We start from the raw sequence: 18,410 nt of genomic DNA, 5'->3' as shown, positions 1-18,410 counted from the left end.
TTAAATAGATAAAAGTTAAAAGCCATATCTGTTAGCAATGAACAGTCTACAAAGTAATATACATGCAATCAAAGCATAGTGGATCAACGCTTTTCACCTGTAAATTGCTTCCTCAGGATCCATTATTCATATCTTCATATTGGAATATTTTTACTGTCAAAGAAAACATCACAATAATATAAAATACAATATAATATAGTAGACCCACAAAAAACAACAAACCACATGACCCTGTTGTGCCACGCGGAAGGTGGAACTGAGAGAAGAAGAGAATCACATGGACACTGCATTTCTTTTTCTTTTTTTTTTCTTTGCGGTGTCCATGTATTTTTTCTTTTTCACTCCCTTCCACCTTCTGTGTGCAACAACCGGGTCATGTGTTTTTTTTTTTTTGTGTGTGTTTGCCCTCCTTTGTGGGTCTATTATTTTACATTTTTATTGTGATGTTTTATTTTTGACAGTTGCCATTTTCCAATATGAAGATATGGATCCTGAAGAAGCAATTTACAGACAAAATGCATCGATCCACTATGCATGTACATTACTTTGTAGACTGTTTGTTGCTAATGAATGTGGTTTTTAACTTTTTGTCTATTTTGCATGTTTGAATAAAACTATATCTTTTAAATATTTGGTGTTTTGGCATTTTACTAAGCTTATGTCGACTTACAAGCCCTTTTTATTTGCAATATGCAGTCCATAACACATCCTTTCTTTTCACAGGCTCCCACTATAGCCCCATCATCCTTTGTGCCCTTTCAACAGACAGAGCCCACTGAGCAATGGTTCAGCAAACAGACCAGAGAGGGTGGCTATGGTGAAGAGACTAGCAACAAAACAAGGCAAGGTGTGGTAGGAGCCAGTCACCTCAACAGCAGTAACGGCAGCCAACGCAAAGCAGGTGGTAGCCACTTGGAGCTCAACAATAGCCAACATCTAGAAGATGGGAATAAGACTAGCCAAACGTCTACCAGCAGTAGACCTCTTAAGGAGAGCGTTAGTTTAGACTTGATTAACTTTAGCCATCTCTTGAATGAGAGAAGCCAAGGTCCTGTTGGTGGGAGGGACGAAAAGGAACCCAGTCTCCGATATATGGGTGATGGATCCCAGTTTTGTAACAAAACCTCCATCAACAAATCTAGTGGCCAACCTCTTGTAGGAATTAGCCAGCCTAAGAAGAACATTGGGCAACTTACCAAAGCCCAGGAAACGGTTGCTATAAGTATGAGAAGTCTTCTCAACAGTGATCATTGTGAGTCAAGAAACCACGACAAACCCCAACACATTGATAAAGACTTCCAACACATTGATGAAGACCTGCTCAAGTCAAATGTGGCTGTTGAACTCAGTAGAAGACATTTATTTGATGATTATGTTAAAGAATTATCTAGCCAGCTCATGAAGAGTGGAAACCTGGATCTGAACCAACGACCGATTACTGACCTAAATATCACCAGTAGTGCCCAGTTTAGGGATATCGGTGGCCATAGCCAGTCGGCGACCTTTAAAGATTGCAACAGCCAAAGCTGGCTTAATCAAGCCATGTTGGACCACCATCTCCCCACCATGGGTTACACAAGCTTTAATGAAACTGAAAGAAGCCACCTCCGAGATGTTGGTGGTCATTCTTTTATTAGTGGTCATGGCCAACCTACTGTGCTAAAAGACAGTACTAGTAAACAAAATTGTGCCAGTCATGCCCGAGCCAAGGTTGTGGATGAAGAAAACTATTTGAAGGAGCTCAGAAACTTTATCGCTCATTCACAGACAACATCGACCATTCCCCATTTAAGCCCCATACATAAAGACCACATAATTGGTTCAAATCAGGAGATAAGAATTCATCCTGATCATAGAGAACAGTCATCCAGGAGTCTCCAGCCAAGTCACCGGATGACAGATCCAGAAGAAAGTTTCTTCCCTCTGCAAATGGAGGAGTTGAGTCAAAGTTTTGGCAGTCATCACGGATTTTTCCCTCTGGAGCCCCTTCCGGACAGAACAATGTCTGGAACTGGTAAGTCATACACCTAAGATATTAACCCATTCAATAGAAACCAATGCAATGAGTGACACCTCATGTTCATGAAAACACGGCCCATTCAATCACTCGAGACCAGTGACCTCACCAGCACTTTATATTTATGAGAACTCAGTCCAATCACTAGAGACCAGAGATATCACTGACACTTTGTACACATGGGAATACAGCCAGTCCAATAACTAGACAACAGTGATTTCACAGACACTTCATATTCATGAGAACACTGCCAGTCAATTCACTAGAGACCAATGACCTCATCAACACTTCATAGTGATGAGATCACAGCCCATCCAATCACTGGAGACCATCGTCACCACCGACACTTCATATTCATGAGGACACAGTCCGTCCAGTCACTAGAGACAAGTGACATCACCAACACTTCATAGTCATGAGAGCACAGCTTGTCCAATCACTAGAGACCAGTGACATCGCCAACAATTCACCAATCACTAGGGAGCAGAGACATCATCAACACCTTATATTCATGAGATCACAGCCCATCCAATCACTAGAGACCAGAGACCTCACCGACACTTTGTACACATGGGAACACAGCCGGTCCAATAACTAGACAACAGTGATTTCACAGACACTTCATATTCATGAGAACACTGCCTGTCCATTCACTAGAGACCAATGACCTCATCAACACTTCAGTGATTGGATGGGCTGTGATCTCATCACTATGGAGACCATCGTCACCACCGACACATCATATTCATGAGAACACAGTCTGTCCAGTCACTAGAGACAAGTGACATCACCGACACTTCATAGTCATGAGAGCACAGCTTGTCCAATCACTAGAGACCAGTGACATCGCCAACAATTCACCAATCACTAGGGAGCAGAGACATCACCAACACCTTATATTCATGAGATCACAGCCCATCCAATCACTAGAGACCAGTGACATCATCAACACTTCATATTCATGAGCAGAGCCTGTCCAATCACTAGAGACCAGTGACATCACGACACCTCATATTCATGACAACACAGCCTGTCCAATCACTAGACAAGTGACATCACCAACAATTCACCAATCACTAGGGACCAGAGACATCACCTACACCTTATATTCATGACAACACCGCCCATCCAATCGCTAGAGACCAGTGACATCACTGACACTACATATACATGAGAACACAAACTGTCCAGTCACTAGAGACCAGTGACATCATCAACACTTCATAGTCCCTAGATCAAAGCCCATCCAATCACTAGAGACAAGTGACATCACTGACACTTCATAGTCATGAGACCACAGCCTGTCCAATTGCTGGATACCAGTGATATCACTGACACTTCATAATCGTAAGATCACAGCCCATCCAATCACTAGAGACCAGTGACATGACGGACACATCATATTCATGGGGGCACAGCCCGTCCGATCACTGGAGACCAGTGACATAACTGACACTTTATAGTTTGTCCAATCACTAGAGACCAGTGACATCATCGACACTACATATACATGCAAACACAGCCTGTCCAGTCACTAGAGACCAGTGACATCATCGACACTTCATAGTCATGAGATCAGAGCCCATCCAATCACTAGAGACCAGTGACATCACTGACACTTTATATTCATGAGCACAGTTCGTCCAATCACTAGAGACCAGTGACATCATCGACACTACATATACATGAGATCACAGCCCATCCAATCACTGGAGACCAGTGACCTCACCGACACTTCATATTCATGAGAGCACAGTCTGTCACATAAAGTGTAGCTGGGGATGTAATTGTTGCACCATATGGAGGGGTGTGCATCGTGGATTCTCCCAAAGCCTTGTTATAGCTAGTCTTGCTTAAATAATCCATTTAAAGCAGGAAAAGTGTAATTTCTCTGACTGCTGTTTTATCTGCTTACTTGTGACCTTCTGTCTTCTCACAAACATAGCTTGTGAAATTGCAAGAAAATATCTTTAAAGAGCTTAGGCATCTTAAAGAGCTTAAAGTACTGTCTTCTACAAACACAAAGCTTTGACAGATGTCAGCCATTTTGAAAGCTTTGTAAGACCCATACCTGCCAAGGAATCCCAAGAGACACGTAGACTAAATCTTCAATTGGCACTTCTTTTTACTGTTCCATAAACCCGACCCCCTTTCACTGCTCACAGGCCTGCCAAGGACTCTCTGCCAAGGATGCAGAAATTTGGCATCTAGTTTTCCTACCTGCTCGGTATTGTATTGGGCACTGGGCGCACATAATGAATTCTTGCAGCTATAACAGCCAGAGATCTCATATATGTGAGGCTATTGTTTTTTGTAGACGTTGTGCTGTAAGGCCGCGTACACACGATCGGTCAAAACCGATGAAAACGAACTGAAGGACCGTTTTCATAGATCCAAACTGATCGTGTGTGGGCCCCATCGGTCAGTTAACCTTTGGTCAAAAAAAATTAGAACTTACTTTAAAATTTAACCGATGGATTCCTAACCGATAGGTCAAAACCGATCGTTGGTAAGCACGACCATCGGTTAAAAACCCGTGCATGCTCAGAATCAAGTCGACGCATGCTTGGAAGCATTGAACTTCATTTTTTTCAGCACGTCGTGTTTTACGTCACCGCGTTCTGACACGATCGGTTATTTAACCAATGGTGTGTCGGCACGACGGACCATCAGTCGGCTTCATCGGTTAACCGATGAACGGTCCTTCGGATGGACTGATTGTGTGTACGCGGCCTAAGTGACTCTGTCACTGCATAAAGATTGACTGCTTTACTAAAGCTGAATATAATTGTATCTGAGCACTACAAATTGAAAACGCTGTTTAATTTTTAACCACTTCCCATCCGGGCCATTTCTGGCACTTCGCTCCTACATGTAAAAATCATCATTTTTTTTCTAGAAAATTACTCAGAGCCCCCAAACATTATCTGTCTTTTTAGTGGAGACCCTAGGGAATAAATAGGTGGCCGTTGCAACTTTTTATGTCACACGGTATATTTGCACAGCGATTTTTTTCTAACAAAAAAAAAAAAGAAAACAGTTTAACGAATTAAAAAAAAAAAATGTTATGTTAGCCAAATTTTATAGTATAATGTGGAAGATGATGTTACCCTGAGTAAATAGATACCCAACATGTTGCACTTTAAAATTTCACACATTTGTGGAATAGCACCAAATTTTGGTACTTTAAAATGAATGCGTTCGCTTTCGTGCACGAGCACATGGGAACGGGGGCGCTTTAAAAAATGTTTTTTTATTTTTTTATTTACTAATTATACACCATAGTATAACTGTCAAACAGTCCAGCATGAATGTGCATAGACAATACAAAATGATGATGAGGTTCTTCAATGCAGTTTATCTCCAACACCGTGCCTCATATAGTGCAATATGCTCATATCAAAGTGCTTCACCGAAGTGATATATTTATACCGTGTTTCCCCGAAAATAAGCCCGGGTCTTATATTAATTATGCCAACAAAAGTCACAGTAGGGCTTATTTTCGGGGTAGGTCTTACAATGTAATGTGCTGTCTTCTCTCCCTCCCTGCCTATCAGGAATCCCCAGTGTGAACTGAGTTAAAATGCTTGTACAATCCTATAATCCACTCTATTACAGTAGTATATAATGTACAATGTGTGCGTTTCTGTAATACAATTGTGCCAAATACATTTGTTATAGCGCCGCTCTGCATTTTTGTTACCCGCCGGAGCTCTCTTCCCCGCAATTATATTACAGAAACACACACATTGTACATTATAAACTACTGTAATATAGTGGATTATAGGATTTTACAAGCATTTTTAACTAGGGCTTATTTTCGGGGTAGGGCTTATATTGCAGCCCTCTTGGAAAATAACGCTAGGTCTTATTTTCAGGGTAGGTCTTATTTTTGGGGAAACAGGGTATGTGCTCACCAGATGTCCCTGGCCACAGAGTGAACACCAGGGGCTAGATTCAGAAAGAATTTACGTTGGCGTATCTATTGATACGCCACGTAAATTCAAAGCTGCGCCGGCGTATCTTCTTTCTGTATTCAGAAAGCAAGATACGCCGAAATTAGGCTAAGATCCGACTGGCGTAAGTCTCTTACGCCGTCGTATCTTAGTTGCATATTTACGCTGGCCGCTAAGTGGCGCTTCCTTCGATTCACGCAAGGAATATGCTAATTAGGTAGATACGCCGATTCAGAAACGTACGTCCGTCCGGCGCATTTTTTTACATCGTTTACGTTAGGCTTTTTCCGGCGTAAGTTACCCCTGCTATATGAGGCGTATCCTATGTTAAGTATGGACGTCGTTCCCGCGTCGAATTTTGAAAATTTTACGTTGTTTGCGTAAGTCGTTCGCGAATAGGGCTGTACGTAAGTTATGTTCACGTCTAAAGCATTGACGATTTGCGGCGTAATTTTGAGCATGCGCACTGGGATTCTTGACGTAAAAAAACATCAAATACGTGGGGTCACATTTAATTTTAAATAAAACACATCCACATTTGAATTAGGCGGGCTTACGCCGGACCACATACGCTACGCCGCCGTAACTTAGGGCGCAAGTTCTTTATGAATACGGAACTTGCGCCCTAAGTTACGGCGGAGTAACGTATCTGAGATACGTTGCGCCCGCAGAAAATTACGCCGGGCTATCTGAATCTAGCCCAAGGCGTATAAATATAGGGACTCCTTCCTTATTAGGCTCAATCCTTCCAAATCGCATGTGATTCCAATCAGCAATCTCCCAAATAAATCCGATTCCCACTTGATCATAAATGTAAATGATTGAGAGTGAAATACTTGGTGGAGTATCATTTACATTTATGATCAGAAAAAGAAAATATGGACAGCCGCACTCCAAAAAACCTTGATGGTTGTCTTTATTAAAAAAGAAAAAATGCACTACAAGTCACAGCACACTAGTGTAGTGTGCTGTGACTTGTAGTGCATTTTTCCTTTTTTAATAAAGACAACCATCAAGGTTTTTTGGAGTGCGGCTGTCCATATTTTCTTTTTCCATTTGTTGCCTTGTGCATCGCCAGCACCCTTGATCTCCTGAGACTACACTGATCATCCTAACACAATCCACCTGGAGCAGTAACTTTCGGCACTGCGTCGCATTAACTGACAATTGCGCGGTCGTGCGACGTGGCCCCCCAAACAAAATTGGCGTCCTTTCTCTTTCGTTCATAGACGGACACAGCCTTCATTGACCTTAGGGTTATGCTTCTTCCTACCAGGAGATTTAGGCAGAATTCTACAGCACTTAAGGTGTTAAAAACTTTCCTTCATGCCGCTCCTCCCAGGGGGCGTGGCTCCCCCAGGCATAACCCCCACTCTGCTTTAGCAGCCTCAGTTTGTTTCTGCCTAACCGTCAGGAGAGTCAGGCTCTCTCTGGAGTCCTGGACTCTGGAGTTTTTTCTTGCAAATTTTTTTGCATCTTGCGAGTTTTTTCCTCGCTTTTTTATTTTTATTTTTGAATCCTGCGATTCTTCTATCAACAGCCGACTGGGTGACAGGCTGGGTCCTCGACCCTTGTAGTCCCCCCAGGTTCGGCCTTCGAGCGTGTGCCGGCCCTCAGCTCCGCTTTGGGACGTCCACGAAAGGCCCCATTGCTCCATGGGCGGCCGGGGAACTTCAGTTCTAGGGCACACATATGACCGGTCTCTATGGCCTTGTCACAGTGTGTCTGGCTGACAACCATGCCGTTCGCGGACGTTGGTTCTGTCTGGGATACCTCCAGCCGGGTAGTCGCAGGACAGGTAAGTAGTGGCTGTGCTGTTCTCCTTATAGTTATTTGTACATTACATTATTAATCTTTATTTCTACATGTTTGTTTTCATGCATTTCTTTCACTGCTGCCATCTGCTGGCCAGAATTTGCATGCCACACGTCCCTGTTCTTGTTAGTAAAGTTTTTTCTATTCGGAGGCGTGGACTCTCGCTGGGCAGGTCTCTTCACTGGGAGCAGCCATTTTCAGTATCTCCTCATGGCTGTGTGACTAGACACTCCACATTTTTGGGCTCCAGAGAAGGCATCAGTTTTTGACCACGCAGAAGTCAGCAGTAGTTAGCAGCAGCTCTGCAGCCACAGCAGCTAGCCTCAGGACATATTCTAACAAGTCAGCATTGATACCACTACTACAGAACAGTATTGTATCACCGTTTGTTGTCTTATCTGGATTGAATAAACCCACGCTGATTTCATCTTCATGTCTGAGTCTGGATCCATCTAACCTGAACATCTGCCGGTCCTGTCTGCCCCACTGCTTGGATACGAAGGTAAGAAGTCACACAGCTATTATCAGTTATACCTTCATTCGCCTTCATGTGGGAACAGAACAGTCAAAAACTGCCTTAATGTCCACACCCCAGTCACAGATTCCCTCAGAGTTACCACACTAAGGAATCTCCCCTGCAACAGGCCTATCTGCAGCGAATCTGCCCGGCTACAGTGCATGTTCCACAAGTCTAAGGGCAAGCACCGCATGTCCACAGTATCTTTACTGTTGCCTGAAAGCCCTCCACAACTCATCAAGCCGTTTCCTATATCCCATATCAATCTTTGCTCGCATAGCAGAACTGTTAACGCACACGGGGTCCCTCTCTAACCTAAACCCCCGCAAATCACTTAAAACACCTGAGGAACCTTGCCAGAGTGCCCCAGCCTAGCCACACTGCAATTTTCAGCCCCCAATTCAAAAGTTTATTTTCTTAAAGAGACAGCGCACCTTAAATCAAAATGGACAAAAAGGACCTTGCACAGTTCCCCAGTGATGAAACAGAGCTAATGCAGCCTGATACTGATCACCAAGAAGTACAGGAAGCAGAACCCACACTTCCAGCAGACCAAGTCGTGCGACCAAGACGCTCCCTCAAACCGACAATAAAGGTCAGGGAAAACTATCAAACCACAAAAGATGAGCTATGCGATAACCTGGAAGAGCTATGGGAGCGAGTTTCCTCCCTCATGTCAGGACTTAAATCCTCTGGTGATACCTCAAGCTTACAAGTTGGCATCAGGCGGCTGAACACAGCTCATGAAGGATACAAGAGACTGTTCACAAGGTATATAACCTTTCTAAAAAACATTAATAATGATGAAGCCCTTTCAGAACTGAGCAAGGCAGAATCTATAGACATTCAAAGAGACACCATGGTGCTGCTTGCTAAAGATAAAGCGGAACTCCGCATCTCCCATTTGCAAGAAACTAGATCACACAGATCAAATTCATCCAAACATTCCTCTCGGTCATACAGATCATCGTGCTCAAGAAGCTCAACCCTAAGCGACAGACTACTAGAGGCCCGCATAAATGCAGAGCAATCCAAAGCCAGACGTTCCTTCACTGAAAAAGAAGCTCTGGCAAAAGCAGAAGCAGAGGCCAAGAGGGCAGACGCAGAATCAGAGGCCAAGAGGGCAGAAGCAGAAGCAGAGGCTCGAATAAAGATTCTTGAATCAGAGATGGAAGAGGAAGTTGCATTAGCTAAAGTAAGACTACTTGAGCAAGCATTAAGCCAAGGTCTTGATCCAGTCTGCTCGCTACCGCAGGAGGTAGAAGATTCAGCTTACCGCACCAGCGACTATGTACTGAAACAATTATCTGCATCACCCCCAGTATGCAGTACCGTCCAAGCTGACAACGCCGAAACCTCAAAGTCATCTCCACCTACAGTGCCAGTGTCACTTACAGCACCCGAGAAATCTGATGGTGTTCACCCAGATGTGCCTTCTCAAGGACAGTTATTACGAAACTACAAAAAGGGCCATCAGGCGTTTCCTGGCCTACCTCCACAGCTCAAGCAGCAGTCCTCACGATCTACAGAGACTAGATCACAGCTCAACCCTGCAGCAGCATCATTCTACCTGGATGCATCTCACCCTTTCACGCCGCAAAGCCTACACGCCCCGGCGGCACCACAGGTTGTCGTGGCAACAAGCAGTGAGAAATCAGATATGTCTGAGTTGGCCAGGATTATGGCGATCAGAGAGCTAATTAACACAAGTCTCTCAAAATTTGATGACCGTGCAGAGAGCTACAGAGCTTGGAAGGCATCTTTCAAGGCCACCATTGCCAACCTCAAACTAGACGCAGAGAAGGAGCTCAACCTCATGATCTCATGGCTGGGTCCAAGCTCCACAAATCGCATCAAGAGCCTCAGAACTGTCTATGTGGGACAAGCAGAAGCAGGTCTCGCTGCCGCCTGGCAGAGACTCGAACGTACCTTCGGCAGTGCAGAAGCAATAGAGAAGGCCCTATTTAAGAGATTGCAGAACATTCCAAAGATCAATCTTAAGGACGTCCATAAGCTTCAGGATTTGAGTGACCTGCTCATGGAACTAGAGCTTGCCAAAAGAGACCCTCGTCTGATCGGGCTATGCTACCTGGATACAGCCCATGGAGTGAACCCAATTGTCGTGAAACTACCATACAGTCTGCAAGAAAAGTGGGCGGCATCAGTCTCAAGGTACAAAAGGGTGCATGACATCACCTTTCCCCCATTTATTCATTTCTGCAGATTCATTGAAGAACAGTCCCAGATGAGGAATGACCCCAGCCTCGATTTCCTGGAGTTCAACACTACAGCTCCAGCGACACCATCACCAAGGTATGAGAGTGCCATGCATAAACACAGAGACTTTAAGAGCAGCGTGAGTGTTAGAAAGACTAACCTACCATCTTCTGCAGCACCCACGGGTAAACAGTACAATACCTCATCAGGAGACAAGTCCTTCAATCGTGAATGTCCCATTCATAAAAAAACACACTCACTGAACAAATGCAGAGGGTTTAGATCCAAACCCATACAGGAGCGCAAGAAGTTCCTCAGCGAGCTTGGGGTATGTTTCAGATGCTGCGCTTCATTGGAGCACATGGCTAAGGACTGTAAATCCATCATCAAGTGTGAGGAGTGTCATAGTGAAAGACATGCCTCGGCTATGCACCCAGTTCCACTGCCCAGAGACTCACCAGCTGCCGTCGCCACCAGTCCCGCTCCAAGTCATGGCGGGGAGCCCCAGAACCACGCTAACGCAGCCGCCGCTGTTTCCTGCTCATGTTTGGAAGTATGTGGCGAGGGCCAGGGTGAGAAATGTTGTGCCCGAATATGCCTAATCAAGGTCTATCCAGAGGGACTACCAGAAAAGGCAGTAAAAATGTATGCCATCATCGATGACCAAAGCAACCGGTCCCTAGCAGGACCTAAATTCTTTGAAGCCTTTGGGATAAAGGGACCATCAGAACCCTACATCTTAAACACCTGCTCAGGCCGCATTGAGACTAGCGGCAGGAGGGCGCAAGGATTCATTGCTTCCCCCATCAGTGGGAATACCGAAATACCCCTACCAACACTGATTGAATGCGATCAAATACCCAACCATAGGGATGAGATTCCTACCCCAGAAGCTGCGTTTCACCAACCGCACCTAAGGCACCTAGCCAACGTTATCCCACCTATGGACAACAATGCTGAGATTCTACTCCTGCTTGGCAGAGACAATCTAAGAGTGCACAAGGTGCGTCAACAGTGTAATGGTCCTGACTACGCACCATATGCCCAGAGGCTGGACCTGGGATGGGTAGTCATAGGAAATGTATGCCTGGATCAACCAGAAATCGACTCCTTCAAAACGTACGTGCGTGGAGACGGACGCACAACTTGTATTAAGCCGTGTCCTCATCACTATGAAGTGAAGGAGAAGTCTCCAGACCTCGTACAACCACCTGACATCATTTCTCCCCTCTTTGCTGACGATTCGGGGAGATCAGTCTTCCACACATCCAAGGATGACGATAAGGTAGCCTTATCAGTAGAAGACAGAGAGTTCTTTAAAGACAAAACCAATCACTGGGTTTCTCCATTACCCTACGGAACCACCAGGGTAAGACTCCCGGACAATCAGGAGCAAGCGCCATCCAGATCTAACTCTCTTCAGCGCACCATGGACAGCAAGCCTGAGACGAGAGAACACATTGTCGTATCATCCGAACTTAATCCAGCAGATCACGCCACCAGGCCTACGTCTGTGGGTTCCTTTGCTAAATCTACTTGGCTTACTGGCCCAGAGTTTCTGCTAGGACGGGCAGACAAATGTGAACAGGAAGTTTACAGCATCCAGGATCCGGATAATGATCCAGAAATCCGCGCCGAAGTTAGCGCATTAGTCACTGAAACAAAGCAGACCTCCAGGCTTGACTGTCATCGTTTTGAACATTTCTCCAGTTGGATGAGACTTGTCAGAACCATTGCAAGGTTAGTACACATCGCCAGATGTTATCACAATACTCAGGAAGATAAAGATTGTCACGGTTGGCACGTCTGCCATAAACCATTCTCTGCTGAGGACATTTCTCATAGCGAGTCTCTCATAACACGTCATGTCCAGCAGCAGGAATTTAACGTAGAATGGAAGTGCTTGAACAACAGACAGCAGATTCCTATAAAAAGTCCCCTTGCAAACTTAAACCCAATTATGGACAGTTTTGGCCTGCTCAGAGTCGGTGGTCGTTTGAATCAAGCCCACCTAGGAGTTGCGGAGCAAAATCCTGTCATTATTCCCAGCAAACATCATATCACCACGTTGCTGATCCGACATTACCACAAAAAGACTGAACACCAGGGCAGACAAATCACTGAGGGCAAGTTAAGGTCTGCGGGTCTTTGGATTATCGGTATGAAGAAACGTGTAGCCCAACTACTGCATGACTGTGTGCACTGTCGTAAAGCCAGAGGAAAACAGCTACACCAACAAATGGCCGACTTGCCCGCGGATAGACTATGCACAGAGCCGCCCTTCACCTACACTGGCCTAGACGTCTTTGGACCATGGATGGTGTCCGCACGTAGAACCCGTGGTGGTCACGCAAACAGTAAACGTTGGGCCGTGCTATTTACTTGCATGAGTGTGCGAGCCGTTCATATAGAGGTGATAGAATCTATGGACACATCCAGCCTCATTAATGCCTTAAGACGGTTCTTCGCCATCAGAGGACCAGTGAAACAGTTGAGGTCAGACCAGGGAAGTAACTTCATTGGCGCCTGTAGAGAACTGAACATCGACACTAAGCCTATCCAAGATCAGTTGGCGGAGAAAGGTTGCACCTGGATTTTTAATCCTCCTCATAGTTCCCACATGGGGGGTTCCTGGGAGAGAATGATCGGGATCTCACGCAAAATCTTAAATTCTATGTTGATGGATGTAAACTCTTCAAGACTTACGCACGAGACTCTCGTCACTCTTCTCGCTGAAGTTTCAGCTATCATCAATTCAAGACCCCTTGTGCCAGTATCTATGGATCCTGAAACACCAGCCATACTGTCTCCGGCTATTCTACTTACCCAAAAAACGGACAATATGCTCACGCCTAGTGGAGAATTTACCCATGGGAATATCTACCAAAAACACTGGAAACGTGTACAACACCTGGCAGATTATTTCTGGAACAGATGGCGTAAGGAGTATCTCAATATTCTTCAAGGAAGGAGGAAATGGCAACATCAAAAACCAAACTTGAAAGAAGGAGACCTCGTATTAATGAAGGAGCAACAAACCGAAAGGATCACCTGGCCTATGGGACTAATTACAAAGGTTCTTCCTAGCAAGGATGGCAAGGTCCGAAAGGTGGAGCTGAAGATCTTCAGGAAGGGTGAGCTTAAAACTTTTGCAAGGCCGATTAACGAACTCATTCTAATATTACCCATCGAGAACGTTCCCGAAGGATGAAAAAGGACTGAACTCGAACTTCACAGTTTTATCCGCTATGGGTCAGCCAACCCACTATGTCATGTTTATTGCATTTCACATGTTCTTTGTTACAGGTTGTATTATATTTTTATGGACATTCGTCATAGTGAAATCTCCTTACGTAAATTTCAGACGGGGAGTGTGCTGTTCTCCTTATAGTTATTTGTACATTACATTATTAATCTTTATTTCTACATGTTTGTTTTCATGCATTTCTTTCACTGCTGCCATCTGCTGGCCAGAATTTGCATGCCACACGTCCCTGTTCTTGTTAGTAAAGTTTTTTCTATTCGGAGGCGTGGACTCTCGCTGGGCAGGTCTCTTCACTGGGAGCAGCCATTTTCAGTATCTCCTCATGGCTGTGTGACTAGACACTCCACATTTTTGGGCTCCAGAGAAGGCATCAGTTTTTGACCACGCAGAAGTCAGCAGAAGTCAGCAGTAGTTAGCAGCAGCTCAGCAGCAGCTCTGCAGCCACAGCAGCTAGCCTCAGGACATATTCTAACAAGTCAGCATTGATACCACTACTAAAGAACAGTATTGTATCACCGTTTGTTGTCTTATCTGGATTGAATAAACCCACGCTGATTTCATCTTCATGTCTGAGTCTGGATCCATCTAACCTGAACATCTGCCGGTCCTGTCTGCCCCACTGCTTGGATACGAAGGTAAGAAGTCACACAGCTATTATCAGTTATACCTTCATTCGCCTTCATGTGGGAACAGAACAGTGGCCCCTTACTCAGGTAAGTGGTCTGGCTGGAATGTTTTCCCTTGGGAGGTCGACTGAGGGTTTTCCCCTGCTTTCCTCTCTCCCTTATTCCTCTCCCTCCTTCCCCCTTTGGGTGACTGCTGCGCAGGGTTTTTTTTTCTCTGGGGCTCATTTTTTTCACTCGTGGTATGGCTGGGGCTGTTCTGTGTCACTGCAGGGGACTGTGGTGGACATTCTGGGCATTTTTGTGTGTGCTGTGTACTGTCTTGGTGTACTGTCATTTTTGGGTACACTGTCTTTTTAAAACTGCGCAATGGCGGCCATTTTGCCGGAGCCGCGCTTGTAGTATTCGGCGGCCATTTTCTTGTGGCCGGCGCCGTTTTCAGCACTAGTTCGGCCTCTAGTGGCCGTTTCAGCGGGGAAAAAAGACCGCAAATCATCTGAGGGGACAGACGCAGCACTGCAGCTTCTCCTCAGCACACACTTGCCTTCACAGACCGCGCTGTACCAGGGGGTGGTGAGTCTCAGGGGGCCCCATACTGTGCTATAGCGGCCGGGAGGTGACCTGTGGGGGACTTTTTTCCTGCCCTTGGCAGTAGGGGTGAAACGGCAACGGCAATATGGAGCCTGAATCAGGCCCCTCATTCCTTACAATGCCGGGATTAACCCTTAGCGCCCCTTGCCCTGCCACATCTGTTGAGTCGGTGTCGGCTGTCCTGGAGTCTTTCTCACCAGGTTTGAAGCAGCCAGTGCTCGGTTGGGGGGTAAAAAGCGCCCTCCAGCTTCCTCCGGATCGTCGGCTAGCCCTGTCCGGGGCTGTCCAGGATCTTCTGGACAGGGGGGTGGTTGTGCCGGTCCCCTCGCTGGAACGGTTTCAGGGGTTCTACTCCAATCTGTTCGTGGTCCCCAAGAAGGGAGGGGTTCGCCCTGTCCTGGACCTAAAGGCCCTCAACTCCTTTGTCAAGGTGCAGCGATTCAGGAAGGAGTCGGTCCGTTCTATAATAGCGTCCCTCCACCAGGGGGACTTCATGGCGTCCTTAGACATCATGGACGCATACCTGCATGTTCCCGTTTGCACAAGCCACCAAAGGTATCTGCGCTTTGCGATCGGGGAGGACCACTATCAATTCGTGGCCCTCCCGTTCGGGCTGGCGTCGGCACCACGGGTGTTCACCAAGGTGCTCGCCCCGATCCTGGCCTTGCTAAGGCAGCGAGGGATCGCTATCGTGGGATACCTGGACGACCTTCTCCTGAGAGCTTCTTCAGGCTCAGAGTTAGAGGAGGACGTGTCCATCACGTGTCGGACTCTGCAGGAGTTCGGCTGGCTTCTGAATCTCAGAAAATCAGTGTTGGTTCCGTCCCAGAGGCTGGAACACCTGGGGATGGTTTTGGATTCGGGGGAGGCAAAAGTGTTCCTCCCATCGGAAAAACTGCTGACCCTGCAATCTGCAGTGACAGTTGTTGACCCAGAAGTGGTCATCTCTTCGCTTCTGCATGTGGGTTCTGGGTCTGATGGTGGCCTCCTTCGAGGCGGTTCCGTATGCCCAATTCCACACCAGGGTACTACAGAAGGAGATTCTGTCACGATGGGACAGGGTCCCATCTTCTCTGGATCGCCAGATTCGGTTGAGCCATCTGGCCAAGTCTTCCCTGGCATGGTGGCTGACCTCTCCGGTGCTTTGGTCCGGGAAGTCTTTTCTTCCGTGCCGCTGGACAGTGGTCACGACGGATGCCAGCCTCTTCGGCTGGGGGGGCGTCTGGGGCACCCAGTCAGCCCAGGGGCGCTGGACTCGGGAGGAGTCCCGCCTGCCGATCAATATCCTGGAGCTCCGAGCAATCAAGCTGTGCCTTGTCAGGTGGTCGCTGGAGCTACAGGGCCGTCCTGTCAGGATCCAGTCCGACAACGCCACGGCCGTGGCGTACGTCAATCATCAGGGCGGCACAAGGAGCTTGGCCGCGGCGCTGGAGGTCGCTCACATACTTCGGTGGGCCGAAAGGTCCGTTCCGGCCCTGTCGGCGGTATACATTCCGGGAGTTCTGAATTGGCAAGCCGACTTCCTAAGTCGCACGACTCTGGATCAAGGGGAGTGGTCTCTCCACCCGGAGGTGTTTCAGGTCCTGTGCCAAAAATGGGGCACTCCAGACGTGGACCTTCTGGCGTCCCGTCTCAATCGGAAGGTACCACGGTTTGTGGCCAGGTCAAAGGACCCGTGGGCAGACGCGTCAGACGCGTTAGTGGCTCCCTGGGGTCAATATCACCTGATTTACGCCTTCCCTCCTCTAAGGCTCCTACCCCGCCTGCTGCGCAGGGTGGAAGCCGAAGGGATTCCAACGATCCTGATCGCCCCAGATTGGCCGCGTCGCTCTTGGTACGCGGACCTGGTACGTCTGGTGGCAGACGCCCCCTGGCGTCTGCCTCTGAGGGAAGATCTCCTGTCTCAGGGCCCGATCTTCCATCCTGCTTTACGGTCACTGGCTTTAACGGCGTGGCTGTTGAGAACCAGGTACTGAAGGACCGGAGCCTGTCGGGCCCGGTAATCTCTACCATGCTGCGTGCACGGAAGTCCACTTCTCGAAAAATTTACATCGTACATGGAAAGCATACATCTCTATGTGTGAGGAGATGAAGTGGCACCCCCGTACATACGTGGTGTCCCGGATCCTGCTGTTCCTACAGCGGGGAGTGGACCAGGCTCTTGCCTTGAGCACGATCAAGAGCCAGATTTCTGCTCTGGCTGTTTATTTTCAGCGTCCCTTGGCAGCGAATTCTTTGGTTCGCACGTTTGTGCAGGGGGTCCGGCATGTGGCCCCCCCCCCGGTGCGCCCTCCGCTACCTTCTTGGGACTTGAATTTTGGTCCTCTCGGCGCTTCAGCGTGCTCCCTTTGAGGACATTCGGGAGATCCCTTTGCTGACCTTGTCGCAGAAGGTGGTCTTTCTGGTAGCTATTACCTCTATCAGACGAGTGTCTGAACTGGCGGCCTTGTCTTGCAAGGCCCCCTACTTGGTCATCCATCAGGATAAGGCGGTGCTGCGCCCGCGGCCTTCTTTTCTTCCGAAGGTCGTTTCGGCCTTTCACATTAACGAGGACATTGTTGTTCCATCATTATGTCCTCAGCCGAAGAACCCGAAGGAAGCCATTTTACATTCTCTGGATGTGGTTCGGGCCCTTTGAGTTTACTTGTCGGCGACAGCTCCGTTCCGGAAGTCGGACTCGCTGTTCGTGTCTGTGTCCGGTCCCAGTAAGGGCCTGGCAGTCTCGTCGGCCACCATTTCCAGGTGGATCCGACAGGTTGTGCTTCAGGCCTACGCCCTGAAGGGGCGGGCGCCTCCCTTTCGGGTCACGGCGCATTCGACCAGGGCGATCGGGGCCTCCTGGGCTTCCGACACCAAGCCTCTGTGTTACAGGTGTGTAAGGCTGCGACCTGGTCGTCGGTCCACACTTTTTCAAAGTTTTATAAGGTGGATGTGAGTGCATCTTCTGATGCCTCCTTCGGCCGCAGGGTGTTACAGGCAGCAGTTTAAGGTTGGAGTTCCTCCGTTGAGTAACTCCGGTTTTGTTTGGGGTGTAACCTGTTTTTGCTGTGTTATCTTTCCCACCCCTCGAATTTTTTTGACACTGCTTGGGGACGTCCCTAAGGTCAATGAAGGCTGTGTCCGTCTATGAACGAAAGAGAAAAAAGGATTTTTGTACTCACCGTAAAATCCATTTCTCTGAGTTCATAGACGGACACAGCACCCACCCCTCCTTTGTTTGTACTGCTTGTTACGAACTGAGGCTGCTAAAGCAGAGTGGGGGTTATGCCTGGGGGAGCCACGCCCCCTGGGAGGAGCGGCATGAAGGAAAGTTTTTAACACCTCAAGTGCTGTAGAATTCTGCCTAAATCTCCTGGTAGGAAGAAGCATAACCCTAAGGTCAATGAAGGCTGTGTCCGTCTATGAACTC

General features: G+C 47.4%; 1 protein-coding gene across 1 annotated transcript in view; it reads left to right on the top strand.

Annotated features, from left to right (window-relative positions):
* The window catches only part of CNTROB (centrobin, centriole duplication and spindle assembly protein), an 84,282-nt gene that overhangs the window by 47,370 nt on the left and 18,502 nt on the right, over nt 1–18,410 (top strand). The window contains exon 13 of the mRNA XM_040346786.1: nt 724–2,014. Within this exon, the coding sequence (XP_040202720.1) occupies nt 724–2,014 (1,291 nt within the window). The remainder of the gene's footprint in view (nt 1–723; nt 2,015–18,410) is intronic.

This window comes from Rana temporaria, chromosome 3 (genome assembly GCF_905171775.1).
Source record: "Rana temporaria chromosome 3, aRanTem1.1, whole genome shotgun sequence".
In the NCBI taxonomy this organism is placed as follows: Eukaryota; Metazoa; Chordata; class Amphibia; order Anura; family Ranidae; genus Rana; species Rana temporaria.
This window is presented reverse-complemented; position numbering and strand designations above follow the sequence as displayed.